General features: G+C 48.2%; 5 protein-coding genes across 5 annotated transcripts; 1 reads left to right on the top strand and 4 right to left on the bottom strand.

Annotated features, from left to right (window-relative positions):
* Window positions 1–546: 546 nt before the first annotated feature.
* Window positions 547–3,061, bottom strand: FPOAC1_003247 (uncharacterized protein; the record flags this gene model as incomplete). The annotated part of the gene is made up of 5 exons (XM_044847817.1): window positions 547–660; window positions 717–1,299; window positions 1,351–2,088; window positions 2,144–2,416; window positions 2,472–3,061. 5 exons carry the CDS (start codon window positions 3,059–3,061, stop codon window positions 547–549), a joined length of 2,298 nt encoding a protein of 765 aa, XP_044713733.1.
* A 3,741-nt stretch (window positions 3,062–6,802) lies between these two features.
* FPOAC1_003246 (uncharacterized protein) lies at window positions 6,803–7,434 on the bottom strand (the record flags this gene model as incomplete). The annotated part of the gene is made up of 4 exons (XM_044847816.1): window positions 6,803–6,984; window positions 7,052–7,109; window positions 7,201–7,238; window positions 7,299–7,434. 4 exons carry the CDS (start codon window positions 7,432–7,434, stop codon window positions 6,803–6,805), a joined length of 414 nt encoding a protein of 137 aa, XP_044713732.1.
* A 425-nt stretch (window positions 7,435–7,859) lies between these two features.
* FPOAC1_003245 (uncharacterized protein) lies at window positions 7,860–9,428 on the top strand (the record flags this gene model as incomplete). The annotated part of the gene is made up of 1 exon (XM_044847815.1): window positions 7,860–9,428. One exon carries the CDS (start codon window positions 7,860–7,862, stop codon window positions 9,426–9,428), a length of 1,569 nt encoding a protein of 522 aa, XP_044713731.1.
* Window positions 9,429–9,865: 437 nt separating this feature from the next.
* Window positions 9,866–11,513, bottom strand: FPOAC1_003244 (uncharacterized protein; the record flags this gene model as incomplete). The annotated part of the gene is made up of 3 exons (XM_044847814.1): window positions 9,866–10,710; window positions 10,761–11,452; window positions 11,506–11,513. 3 exons carry the CDS (start codon window positions 11,511–11,513, stop codon window positions 9,866–9,868), a joined length of 1,545 nt encoding a protein of 514 aa, XP_044713730.1.
* Window positions 11,514–12,557: 1,044 nt separating this feature from the next.
* On the bottom strand, window positions 12,558–13,548 carry STS1 (Tethering factor for nuclear proteasome sts1; the record flags this gene model as incomplete). Its single annotated transcript, XM_044847813.1, has 2 exons — window positions 12,558–13,381; window positions 13,470–13,548. The coding sequence occupies 2 exons, from the start codon at window positions 13,546–13,548 to the stop codon at window positions 12,558–12,560; spliced, it is 903 nt and encodes a 300-aa protein (XP_044713729.1).
* Window positions 13,549–14,428: the final 880 nt, after the last annotated feature.

Below are 14,428 nucleotides of genomic sequence, written 5' to 3'. Positions count from 1 at the left end.
GTCATTTACACTTTTGTCGATCCCAAGGGGCTGCGCAATCGTGTAGCCGAGTATCCGCAGAATCTATATGGGCAACTACTGTGGATTATCAGTATTTGGGCATGTTGTGACTGAGTAAAGTTGCCCGAAACTTGATGGTTACTTTTGACATGGAGTTGTAACTTATGACGGCTCAAATTCGAATGACTCGGACATAATAGGCGTTTATTTGCTGTCAGTGAGGCATACTCTATGTTTTCCTGTTGTAGGTAGTCTGGGGATATACTCTGTACGGTTGTGGTCATTACTCTTTACTTTTTCAGGATTGACAGTGCACCGCCATTAATGCTCCAAGCTTCCAAAAGTAGTAAATACACGATAGTTACATGAAAGGGCTCCCAAGTACGCCCAGCATAGTCAAGGCATTCCATCAATCCTTCTTCTGACATACCAGATCACACAAAATCTATTCCGCTATATGGGTATATGTTCCATCGTTATACATCATTACCAGACATCAGCTATATCCACCAAGTTGATGCTCCTCACATACTTCAGTACAGAGACCTAGTTATCGCTAAGCTGAGGCAGTGTATGCACATTACAATTATCGCACTTCCGTCGATTGCAATCAAAGCACACCTTGTTGTGACCAAGGCTATTCTCATTATTACAATAGCACTGTTCGTTTTCTGTTAGTTCGTTATGATCCGAGAGGAATTTGGCTGTGTACTTACGCATAACCACATGTATGTGTCCTTCCAGTCTCGGCGATCTCCGCTGCTATTATCCTGTGATCCCAAAGGTTGAGGTGTTTTCGGATCAGGGACAAATGAAACAGATGAAGACTCAGGTGCAGCTTTCGGGGGAGTATCGATTGAAGTGCCGGGACCTTTCTCATGTACCCATTCGCTGATGTCCCTTTGAGGTATATCGCGACCAGAGAAGTGATCATCAATATGGTCACAGCGTTTGGTCCATGTGTTGTCTGCTTCTTTGATCTCGATGGTTTCCTGGCAAAAGCCGCACCAGAAATGGGCATCACAATGACGGCCTCTTCTACATGTGTCGACCTTTTCTTCCAGTTCACGTTGGTCAGAGACTTTATGCTCTTTCGTAAGATGGCTTCTGAAGCTCTCGCGGCGGTGGCAGACCTTGTCACAAAGCTCGCCACTAGAGTTGGTGCAATTGCATACCCATACCTCGAGCTGGTAGTGCTGGATACTCTCATGTCGCTTCCAGTCGTTCTTGCTTCCAAATGTCTTGTTGCAGTTCAAAAAAGTACACCCGTAAGGTTTTGAGTGCCTCTTTTGATGTTTTCTAAGTAGGTTGTTAGTAGCATACAGAGTGTTGTAGTTGGGTTCGACCTACTTAAGTTCACATAGGCGTGGAAACGGTTTATCGCAGTCCTGGCACTTGTGTACATGAGCTTGGTTCTTGCCACCAGGCACATCCGGTTTCGGGGTCTCATCCCTGATTTCAGTCGAGTGCTTCTTCATATAGCTTGCAATAACTTCTTTCGGGATTTTGTCGAGAATTTCATATGACACTAGACTGTTGTTGGGAGAGTCAAGGCTGGATTGGTCTGCCAATATGACCGCCCTTGGGGTTTGCTGAGCTTCATCGGCATCTATCATTCCAATATCGGGTTGCTGGGAGCTCGAATTGTCGCTGACGCTAGATGTTTCCATTTCCAAGGTTTCGCTTTCTTGCACGCCGTCCATGTCATCTGGGGCGGCATCGTCATGTTGCCCAGACTCAGAAGTTGTGATATCATCACCTGGTGCATCCTCTCCAGAGGTAGGGGGCCCTGGCCACCGATCTTGAGACATAGTAACAGGCCCACTGAGTATATCGGGTCGAATAAAGTTTTCGTCGCTTTCTCGTACGGGAGCTAGGCCTGTTATATCTCGGTCGATCGAAATAGGGGCCGGGCCTCGGGACAGGCCGCTGATGCCAGGTTGAGGCTGTGAAGCTCGCCTGTCCCCGCCGTGTCCGCGGAATAATAGAATTGTAGAAGGATGGGCCAAGCCAGGTGATTGCTCCTGGGCCTGGAGGTATGCCATAGCACTTCCCCCAACACCCTCGAGACCTTGTGACGGGACGGGACTTTGTCATATTAGCCGAAAGCAGGTGGATGGAAGTACAGAGCTAAATAACCTACCGATAAACATATTCCGTCAGATCATCGTTGGCTGAATATGTTTTATGATGCATCCTCTCCAAGTGGGAGCGGAAGTTATCTGCCCTGGGCCAGATTTTGGTCTTTTTCGCACAACCACCGATGTTGCATACAAATGCACGGCCAGAAACTGTTCGATCATTGTGTACAGTCCTCTTATGTCTGTCAAGATCATTCTTTGAAGTGAATCCTTTACTGCGTGAGCAACCTGAGACATTGCAACACCAGGGAAGAGAGTGTTTCAATTCATGTTTTCTGCAGCGAGTCAGTACAATTGTTTTTTATTACGGCACTATGACTCTAAACTCACCTCAGCTCCGATCGAGTACGGCATGTCTTCGAGCATTCTCTGCAGCTCCATCGTCTTTCTCCGCCAACAGGTGCTGTGGCCACGCTGGCAGGCGGACGAGGGCGAGTCCATTGATCTGGATACTGCTGAGAATCACTGACAACAGACTGGCATTGGAGTTGGAGCGATTCGAGATCGCTATTGACGAGTTGCGTATCAGCATTTTGCGAATCCAACGTCTGGATATCTGGATCAAGGTCTTCGCCATATGTAGAAGGATTGCCGATGCTATGAGTAAGACGACTTCCGTAAGCTGAGTCATCTGGGTTGGTATCACATTCAGACAGCAGCGGTTTGCTCCTATAATTTTGGTATTCTTGGTATGAAGTCTGAAAGTTGGCAGACCCAAAAATCTGCGAGCGAGTATTCGAGGAATCAAAGGAGAGGGGAGTCCAAGGGTCGTCGCCTGCACCAGACCAGCTCGGATAGATGGAACTTGTAGTCTGGGACCTTGGCTGGCCCAGGCCCGCCAGATTGGCATCTTGTTGAGCTATCTGAGGGGACATGGTTGAGCTGTTTCGTCGGTCTTGTAGAGAGTTGAACGAGTCCATGGTGATGATGACAGTTTTCTCGCCAGAATACTAGATATATGCAAGGTCGAGCCGTGTCGTCAATGCAAATGGTAGTAATCACGGAGTCGGGAAGTGCCGCAAGCTGTCGCTACTTCATGGTCAGCATTCGAGTTTGAAGTAAAACACTCGGTGGCTAGGAATAGTTTGTGGATCGCATTGTGTATATTGAAGAGACTGATGAGTGATCTAATACAATAGAGAAAGAAACCTGTTGACAAAGTGGCTGTGAATTGTATAGGAAATTTGATGACACAAAGTTTGAAGGCAAATAGGGCATTCAAACATATGACGGATAGACAACTTTGACAGATTGGATATATATTGAAAGTTGATGCAGCCAAAATGGTGCAAGGCAGTAAGCCAAGAGATGAAGAAGTATAAAAAGAGTTCGTCATGCATCCCAACAGAGGTTACAAGATAGAGACAAAGAAGAAGGCGCATACATTGATTGATAGATCAACCGCAAGGGTCCTCCCTCGCTGGTGAGAATCCCTCCGAACAAGGGATCCCAGGCAGATCACAGACTGGCAGTTGCTAGCGCGATGAGCAATTGCGAGTTTGGCAAGATGGATGGAACAAGCCAAACGCAGTTGAGGGACTTGGGCGAGTTGGATTCGAGGTGCGCTAGGCTGCTATCATAGATCCATGCGATGGATGAATGGGCGAGCCACAGAGTCAAGTACAAGACAAGGCAGAGATTCGAAAGAGGAGGAATAAGAAACAGGCGACGAGGCAAATAGAGCAGGAAGCACAAATGGAATCAAAAGTAGCGGGGAAAGGGGGAGGAAATAGAGGAGAGAAGAGTAGAGAGAAGAAGTGTTAGTAGGCAGAGGTAGTGTCGCGATAAAATAGAAGGTACTTTGGATTTTGGTGTACCCGGGAAAGATCGATCCATTTGAGCAAACTCCCGCCCGTTCTTTCCTTGTCTGTCTTCCCCGAACCGCCTCACTCTGGGGCATTGCGATAGTTTCCAGCCAACCAGAACTCTTGTTTCAACCCCCAACCTGCTAGGCATCCGGCGAGGCAACCCGTGTCCGCCTACTGGAGAAATTGAAGAGGAAGGTTGTTTTGCGAACCATTTCAATCAGTCACAATCGATGCGGCTCAATAACAAATTTATCATACAATTTAATAACAATAGGTAAGCAAATGCATCACTATCTAATTCCTGCCAATACATAACGCTTTATAGAGCAAACTCTTTCTTCTTATTCCTATTGAGTTGGAATATATTTAAAATGCCCTGAGAAAACTTGTCTACCTACAGCACTTACACCCGCAAAAAATGTTAGCACTCGAGAACATCGAGGCGCAAGCACAACCTGAACAGACATGCATATACCAAAACGGCTACTCAACGTGAATAGACACAGCACATCCTCATTCGCCATTCCAGTCCCTCAATATCTACAATGATTTGTTATCTGCTGGTTTGACGTATCGCCATGAAGGGTACAATAAACTAGTGCTTACCCTAGACGTTGTTCTCAGGATTATCCCTCGAATTTCGATCTTGTTAATTTGTACGGAACTTTTCCTTGATAATTTTGCAACTCCATGCATCTACCCATAGACCGTACGATATCTCTTTTCGTTGTCTCTTTTCTCAATTGTTTACTCTTGAACCGACCCAACTCAATTTGGTTGCCTGCATGCACTGGGTCCTCATTGACTTGGATAATCTGCATCCTCCCGAGAACAAGACATTTTGTCCTTGGTATAGATCCTCGACTTGATACTGGCTGGCTGAACAGTGTTCACCCAGAGCATGCGCTACGAGACTTTTATTAGTTCCTTTTTCCTGGGCTGGTCTTGGTGCATGTATGGTACACGAGAGCTGCTAGCCATGCTTCTGCTTGCATCAAAACCCCAGGACTGGATGATATTGATCGTTTATGCACTTCCTCGCTTGCTCGTAGTCGAGCGTCTTGGTAACATCAGCTTGTCATCTGACATGTATCTCAAGTAGGATGTGGTCTCAATTTCTTCGTTCCTTATGTAGTTGAATACTTGCACAACATCCCAGCTATCGCCAAACAGGCTCTTGACCTCACGGAAAGAAAAGAAACTATCCGTCAGTTACCATGAATTCCGCTGTATCACCAAAAACTCGAGCCTCCTTCTCAACCCCACGCATCCTCCGGCTATCTGCTTTGGTTCATATGCAGCTGTCTTCTTTCAGAAACGATATACTGGGTCTCTATGAGTGCCACTCGATTCTTCTTCGATCCAAAATGATTCATCACATTATCTATGCAGATCGAACCGATTACTTGCATGAACGAGTGACAATTGGATGTTGAAGAGTTATCCTGGTTCCCTGTTCTCGTCCCCAGACAGCCACACGGCCTGGGGACAAGGAAAAAGAAAAGAGAAGATACATCAATAAAGGAGCTATAACGCCGGGGTATCTTCTCTTGCTATAAGAGTCTCAATTTCTGCCGTAGATTCTGGACATTCTATACTCACCTTCACCCAGTTTCAATCTTGTTCGAACATCATAGACCAAGTCCTTGTTACTACAGCCATCAAGATCATTATGTATGTGAGCAACTGTTTCCTACTTCCGGGAGGACTCTGGCTAACTCAACCACATCAGCACCTGACCATACCAAAATATTGGATTCAATAGCCCAAAATGTGCGACTGGGAAGAATTTCTCTTTGCTTGCAACCACTCGACTCTCCGCCTCAAATCGTACTGTCACTTTGCCCGCAACGACCCTCACCATCAATGTTTTGGTGTCAAGGTGCTTCGCAAATCCTGGAGGCAATGTGTTCCCTGCGAGAACTGCGCAATCGCTTGGCGAGCGACGGAGATACAGGCGCAACAAAACCGCCGGGATGCCCAATCTATGCAATAGGGGCAAAGCTAGCAAAGGTCTGCCGTTCTGGGTGACAGTGATGCTTGGTAAGAAGAGGGTTGGCCAAGGGTCTGTTCCAAATGATTTCTCTTTTCGTCTGGCTCCAAGGTTATGGAATGCACTGTATCTGCACCCCGGTTTGTCTCTTATTATATATAGGTAGCTGAAAATCAGAACTGAAGTTGTCTTGCGACGTAGCACAAGTACCAATCAAACGGTGGTAGAGCAAAGCTAGTTACATGCATGAACCCCCATTCTGTCATAGAAGATCTCATTCGTTACACACAATGGCACCTAGAGCTATCGGTCAAAAGTTCATTTGACCAACATTTAACGTCTTCGTGGAACGAAGCTGTTAAGCCTGGATATGAACCCCTGCTGCCTTGCGGTTACGAGCATGTACACTGTAACCTTCAACGGCGCCACAGACAAAGAACCGGAACGCATGGGTATCATATGGAGCGGTTTTGCTGCGGCCCGTTTTGTGTAATGCTGTTTATGTATGTATGGGGGGCTACGCTGGAAAAGATGCGTTCTGGCTCTGCAATGGCGTACGACTACGTGGCGGTCGATTCTATGCCTGTAGCTAGCTCTCGACCTGTCTTGGTACACAAATCCCAGAATGTTATATAGATTATTCGAGATTGAGTGCCTACATTGTATGTAGTGGAAGTACCTGTTGATGTGAAACACACATCCATTGGTAAGACGTCACATCATGGCTGAAGCATTCACAACTCACGACAGCGGAGAATAATAAGACAGAATACACAAGACCCTTCACAAACACACAAGAGGTAAGACTGGAAACGGTGTTTTCATAACTTGATGTGGGCACTCGAAGGCAACTCGTCTAGTCATTCCATGTTTGTGGCGCCCTCCACGACACCAACGATGTTGTACCGCTTGGAGAAGAAGGTAATCCAGTCGTTGAGGACCTTTTTTTCCTTATCATCCAAGTCCTGCCACTCTGGAAGCGCATCTTCCTGTTTTGTCGAGGACTTGGCCAGAGCTCTTGAGGCGTCCTTACCAGCAAAGACTAGAGACATTGGTTAGTCATTCTGTATGATGGCATTACTCATGGAGTGTTTAAGATAGTTTATTACCGTTGTAAGAAGCTCCAGGGAGGTAGGCCTTGTTACCAGTCACATCATAAACCTTGCCCTGCGTTGAAAGACGATCAGTCGTGTTCTCTTGGATGAGATGAGTTGCACAGTCAAGGTGCATATTGACTGGCAGGTGTGCTTTGACTTACCTTGATAGCCACGTAGCACTTGCCCCCTTCAGTAGCGCCTGTTGATCAATTAGTTATGTTCTTCCCAATGCATGAGACCGGCATGGGGTTGTTGACACATATCCCCATGCCTTGCTGAGCGTCTTGAGGAGGTGAGGTCGTACCGTTGGCCTTGGCGAGCTCCTCCTTGGAGATGATGTCGTCCTTTGGAGGATCGAGGGTAACGGCGGTCTTGGGCTCAAACTTTCCAGCCATTGTTACAATGGTATTTGTATTGTAGTATTGTAGAGGTTGATGAGAGATTACCAAATATTGGGTTAGGTTGATAGAGGATGGTGGGACCTTTAAATGTTATGAATGTCCCTCCGTCCCCCTCCGTCATATGCCAGAATGTCCCCTCCCCCACCAAAGCCAAAGACAAAGCCAAACAAGACCCTGAGCCTGCCCGCTACCCTCGGTCAAAAGTCAGCTTCTTAGCGGGTTCCAAGGTTCCGAAGCTCACTGAAGATTCCCGTTTGATTGGAAACGCACGGGCCAGTATTCGTCAAAAACGGAATTGGTCTGTGCACGAGCAACTAGTATGATGGAATTAACCGACAAGCATTTGACTTGCAGCTTTTTAATTTCTATGTTCGTCATCACCACCACCAACTAACTTTCACTTCATTAGTTGGCCTGCAATGTCGGTTTCAGCGATTGCTTCGCTGAGGCCCCTTCGTGGGAGGTGCTGGCAGAATAAAAATGCCAGCCTTCTCTCCATTCAACTCCAATCGCGAACCACCACTCTTAACTTCCGCACCGTTATCCATCTCCGATTAGACCAACATCGATTCAAGACGACCAATTCATCCGATAGACACCATGACGATGACCTCAAAGCCAAAAGGGACCAGCTACCACAAAAGAATCAACCCTCGACGCAGCCACAGATCACCTTTCGTCAATTCGCTGGCCGAGCCCTCGCTGCTGGTCTTCGCAGTCTCGCAGTAGCCATGAGCCCAACTGGTATCAAGACAGCGTATAAGCAAAACCCAGGTGCCACAACACTAGGAATATTCGTTCTTGCCGTGGTATCTACCATTGGTGCATATACAGTTTACCTCTACTTCAACTACTTCTACCACTACCAATTCACGAGATACCCCAAGCCTATCGCCAACTCCTTGCGACGTGCACTATACTACACCAACATCAATCCCGATGCCGAACTAGCTCTGAAGTACTACAAGCGGGCTATGGATCAATGCGCCGAGCATGGCTTAGATCCCTACTCTGATGAGGTCCTGGGTATTCGAATCCAGACCTCTTACTGGCTTGAGAAGATCACAAATTACAACGGATGTCTCCAGGTTTTGGAAGGCATCCTCGCCGATTGTAACAGGTGGATCAATGTCATGGAGCAATCCGTGAAGGACGGCAAAGTCAGCGACGATGGCAGACTTATCAAGCCCAAGTCAGAAACTACCGAGACACCTTCAAATCAAGTCGCCACTAGCGCTACGTCTACCACTGAGCAAGAAAAATCAGATGAAGAAGAAGTACCTGAGAGCCTATGGCACAAGAGGCAGCGCATTCTCGCCAAGACGGTTGGAATTGCTATCAAACTTGGAGAGCTGTATGCTGATGAACATGTTCTCGATCCTGACAACTCTCAAAAACACCTCATCTGGGCTGTTGAAACTGCATTGAAGGAGGCTCGCCGCCGCAAAGCCGAAGGTATCAAGCCTGGTGAGGGTGACTGGCTGAGCCCCGGACAAATGGGCGGCGCTATGGAGTCATTGGGTCGCGATTATGAGCGCAAGAGCCAATTCCACCTCGCCATCCCTCTGTTCTTCCAGGCTCTTCGCCTTTGCGAGACGCCTTGCCACCGCCCCATCATCATGAACAATCTCGCCGCCAGCTTTGCTCAGCATCCTATCTTTGTCCCAGCCAACAGCGCACCCTCTGACATGATCAAGGAGTTGCATGACCCTGCTATGCCTGCTACCCGAAAGGAATGCCTAGAGGCTGCGCAAAACTGGGCTAAGAACGCCTACAAGCACGCTAAGGATGTTACTGGCGACGAACGCACAGCTGAGTGTGATGAGGCATGTGCAGTTGCTCTGTGTAACTGGGGCGATGTCGCCGCCATGCTCGGAAACAATGACCTGGCTCGCAAGAAGTACAAGCAGTGTATCGAGATGGCGGGCAAGCTTGGATTTCCGGATGCAGTAAAGCAGGCCCGTTCAGGGCTTGCAAAGCTGCCTTAAAGTAAAAAAGCGAGTATTTATATGTAAAAGAAACGTCCTCCCGCTCCGGGAGAACATGTATAACGACCAGGCTGGAATTTGCCTTGTACAAATAGAAGGAAAGGGGAAAATAAAGCAAATCAGTCCTTGCATAACCCATCTCTATTGTAGCTTGTCCAGTTCCCTAGAGCGAGCACTTCCACTCACCACGCCATTTTTCAACACCGTGACCCAACATTGACACTCGGTTGAAAAATATATAATACATGTCGTGATCTAGATAGGAAACCGGTTCTCTTTCGGTTGATTCTAGACTCCAATCGTCATCACCCTTCGCTTTGTTCCGTAAGAAATATCCCATACCTGAGCTCCTTGCAATTCACAAATCCCTAAAAACCGGTACGCCTGGGTTCCGTGCCGTCCGTACACCTCTGAAAGCCAACAGAATTACAAGAAACCTACGTCATCTTCTGTCTCTTCGCATCCAGCCCGGTCGCTGCAGCAGATGTTGCGCCTCCGTTCCCGTTAGCAGGAAGGTCGGCCAGAGCGGTTCGTCCATCGGTAGGAGGTGGTCGTTTCATCGCGGGTGGTCGGTAACTGCCTCTGTTGGCCAGGGGACTACCTGGACCAGATGGTGCACCAATTCGACGAGTTTGGTCAAGCGATGGGTTTATTACATTTCCCCGGCTCTGTGAGCTGGGCATAGACGGCCGCACCGGGGTAAAGCTATTCGAATTAGATCGCGTAGTCGGACCAGCATTTGCCTGACTGTTGGTCGGAGCAACATGCTGACCATTCCTTGCAACAGGTTTAGATGAATTGTGGTCAATTCCAGGTGTTTTTCGAATCGATGGACTCTCTGCCTTTGGGTTAAAGGCTTGCTGCCCTTGTGGTAAGGCAAGGGCACCATTGCCCGAACCTTCTAGAGTGGACTCGGACAACTGACTAACCGCCTTTGCAGAAAAGAAGCCTACAGTCTCGGGTATGTTTTGGGGGGCATTCGGTGGTGGGCGAGGATTCCCAGTTTGGTTTGGAGTTGTACGCCCTGAAGTCCCACCTTGTGGGCGATTTGCAAGGGCATTTGGACCGTTAGAGGGATTGAATCGTTGTCCCTGTATCGGTGTTTGCGGCGCTCGATTTGAGGGCCCAGTAGAGTTCGATCTGTTGGGTTGTTGATGGTTTTGTTGAGCTTGAGGATTGGTGGTGGGCTTTTCGTTGGCAGATGGGCCCAGGATTGATGTTGAAAGCATGATTTCGTCAGGGTGGCCATCTTCTGGCACACAGAAGTCGGCTTCGTCGAGCTCTACAGATATTCAGCCTCGATCTCCTCAAATCCATCGGAGGACAAAATACCTCCAAGATAGTCGTCAAATGACTCTGCAACGGGGAGCGGCGGTGCAGGTTCGGTTTTGACCACAGGAGCAGCAGGGGGCGCGGGGGCCGCCGGTCCTGCTCTCGCAATATCACGTTTGATGAAGTCGGAATGTCGGTGTAAGTTATCTTGGTCAAACTTCTTGACAGGTTCGGCTTTGATCTTGGTCACTTGCTTCACGTAATCTTTGTCGTAGATGCAGTTACCCAGGACATTGCCGAAGTTTCTGAGTGCACGTTTCATTCCGTCAGTAGTGCCCTCCTTCTTGGCCTTCTCAAAAGCCATTGCTTTGCCTTTTGCGTTCTCGATAGAACCGTAGCCAACATCCTCATGATACGTTCCGTCTCTTAATGTGATTCGGACAATGACAGACAGGCCAACGCTGAAGCGTTGGCTCTGAGGATTCTCATCGGCAAAGTCGACTTGAATGTTCTGAATGGAAGATGACCATCCGTTAAAACCGAAAACTTCGTTCGCCAAGGTGATACATTTCTCAGCAGTTAGATAGTGAACTTTGGTACCGCCAGGGCCTGCGCGTGCAGATATGTATTCGGGACCAAGTTGTTTGTCGAGCTTCGCCGCTATCGTAGCGATGTCCTTTGCAGCCCATTCGGCAATTCTTGGACGTGGTTCCTCGTAAGGGTTCGTCACCACCGAATGTTGATCACCCGGACTGAAATATTAGTTAGTGACAGGCCAAATAACGCGACGCATCTTGAAACATACGCAGGCATGATGAATGATTCAACACTTGACGTAAAATTAAGCAAACATGAAGGATGAAGCAAATCTCAATATTTTCCCGAAGCAGCACGATGGGGCGAGGGACAGAGATGAGTATTATAGTGAATAGGAAATTTGGCCAGCGGTGGCGGACTGGATGTTGATTAATGGACGACACCGCGTTAACGGTCCAGGCAGTCGCGCCTCCCATTCGAAATGACGGGAGAACACGTGACCCTGTCCAGTTGGTGGAAACTCTAGAAGGACAGAAGGGTCCACCGAAGTGTTCAGATCGTCCCGCGATTGCCCCACCATTTTCTCAGCTGTCTCAACGCTAAATTCGATGGTCCTTGATATAGGCTATGGGTAATTGTCACGCGAGTAGTTACCTTGTGACTACTGAGAGACTGGAGTTCTTCTTTGAACTCCTCAGACACAAATGTGATTCAGTTGTGCCTTGATGTCCTTTTGCGACAAGAGAAAGAGCATTAGCGTAAGGAAGCCCATCATCAGTAGTGCCACGTATTTGACGGGTTGGGTTATTATTGAAGATACTAGTCTAGTAGAAATACGTAACGGGGTCGTAATGCGATGACGGGGAACCACATGGAGTAATATCGGGAAGGGAGTAATGCCGGAAGGCTTCCTTGTTGCACTTAACAGTACATATCCAATTTTCATTACATCAACCACCATTGGCTCACAGGTCACCGAGGTAAATTTTGAGATGACAAAGAAAAATATATCAGAAATCTAGCTACGGAAAACAGAATATGTCCTGTCCGTCAGGTTGAGAATACCAATCAGGCTATCAACCCACATAACACTAATCCCTACTGATTCGTAAATGAAGGAAAGGGATATCGAATGACACGCAAAACGCCAACCACCCTGCCACACAAGAGAAAAAAAGGGCGCCTCAAGTCTATGCCACCTATGCTATCAAATGAAAGTCGTCGTGATGATACGGTCGTTATATGTGCGAAGTTGACTCGTCCAGTACGCCGCAGTATGCAATCATAATCTCGAAAAGGCTTCGGTGAACAACTCGTGCCTTACCAGGGTCCAACCCGAACAGGGGCTCCATATGAACCCGCCATCAATTGGTTTAATATGGAGTCTGAGGCACCACCAGATGTAGCATTTGCGTTGGAACCCATCCATCCAACACTCATGGACATGGCGTGAATAGCGGTGGAGAGACGACCACCAGACTGTTCATTGTGTCGAGACAGAATCTGATCCCATCCTCCGGAATGCAAGTTGAGACCTCCACCTTTCTTGCCTGCCTCGTTAATAACGAGCGCCCAAGCCTTGGATATCTCTTCATATGCGGTCTCTTTGTGATGTCGATATGCGTGCGGTTCCCAGTTTGGCAGCCTATGGATAAAATCGGTAGCCTCGTTCAAGAATTCGAGAGACCTGGTAGGCTGAGTCTCATTAGGTGGAAGAAATTGAGGAGTGAAATCGGACAGAGCGTCAATGAATGCAACTAGCGGCTCCTTGACCCGGTAATAAGTGTATTCGGGGCTGGACTCGCCATAAGGAATGGCATCCTTCATTTTCTGCTCATACCCTTGCAAGACTTCGACGGCAGAGGAGACTGAGGGGCGGGGAGCCTGGGTGACAACTTCGTGGCCGATATCAGGGTGTGTTTCGCAAATGCGCTCGAGAACAGTTCTCAGTTGTGAAGTGTCGAGGGTTTCGAGAAGTCGGGGGAGAGTAAGAGGTCGTCCAATAACTTCATTTGCACGGACTTTCTTGGAGGGCCGAGCAACAGCTCGAGCAGAGATGGTAGGAGAACTTCTGGGTGACATTGTCTCGTCGCCATCCTCGTCAGCTTTTCGCTTACGGGGGTTCATGTTGTGAAATGGGGACACTGAGTCGGTTAGCGGCAAGCACGACAAGGGGTGAAAAGGGTTAGGAGAACATCGGAGAGCCGAACAAAGGGGTAAGCAATGACTTACGAGACCGTTGGGGGGAGAGACGAGGGTTTTCGTGCTGGTGAGGGAAAACCGGAGGTTGTGGCGAGAGTAAAACGTTCATGTTGATTGAAGAGGGTAAAGCTGGCTGAAAGTGGGCAGCGGTATTTTGTTTATAGTCGATGAATGAAACAAATCACTCAAAGACAATATATCGGCGTAATCAAAATCGATGAAAAAAGTATTGTCGATAGAAAATCGCTTTTTGTTCGGCAATCACAGTCAACGACGGCAGTTCCCTAGTGTCGAGTGTCGAGTCTTCCCGAGCCTAAATGTCCAGCCTGCGTCCGCAACGGATGATGAGCGGTAATACGATCGGTCGATAGGAAATATGTACGACTGAAGAAGCAGTCCTGAGATGACAGGATCGTCGCGCGGTAAGTTGCGATGCGCCAAGGAAAGCTGTTCAAGTGCGGTAAAAAGGGAGACTGATTGATGATGGCGTGGAGAGGAAGAGGGTTTTGAAAAGGTGGAGGAAAGTGAAGAAGTGGACGGGACGGAATGGGCTTTGTTTGGGGTTGGACTAGGCTTTGAATGAATGAGGGAGACAGGCTTCCAAGGTTCCAGTTTTTGGTTGTCTGGGGCTAGTGAATTTTGCCTGCTAGGCTAGGCCAAGGCAAGTCGGTGGGTCACAAGTACCTTATTCGCTATGATCCATCGGCTTGGGCCACACTTGAGGCCCGCACGCCCAGCCTACCGCCCGGGACCAGCGTTGAAGCCACACGTGAACAGGGCCCGTTGAGGGGCATATTCACCCTCCAGGTGCCCATACAGCGTTAATTATTGGCACATTTACGGCGTGTTATCATTGGTGGCTGTTAGTTCCAATCATGCCCGAAGGTGGTTTCAACTGAGCCAGACTCCACCGTAGCCAGGCTTGGTCTTTCAGCTGCTTGTCATGACTCTTGTCCTCGATGCAAATGTCATCCAATATCAACAAAGAG

The sequence above is a fragment of the Fusarium poae genome, chromosome 1, assembly GCF_019609905.1.
Source record: "Fusarium poae strain DAOMC 252244 chromosome 1, whole genome shotgun sequence".
Taxonomy (NCBI): domain Eukaryota; kingdom Fungi; phylum Ascomycota; class Sordariomycetes; order Hypocreales; family Nectriaceae; genus Fusarium; species Fusarium poae.
This window is presented reverse-complemented; position numbering and strand designations above follow the sequence as displayed.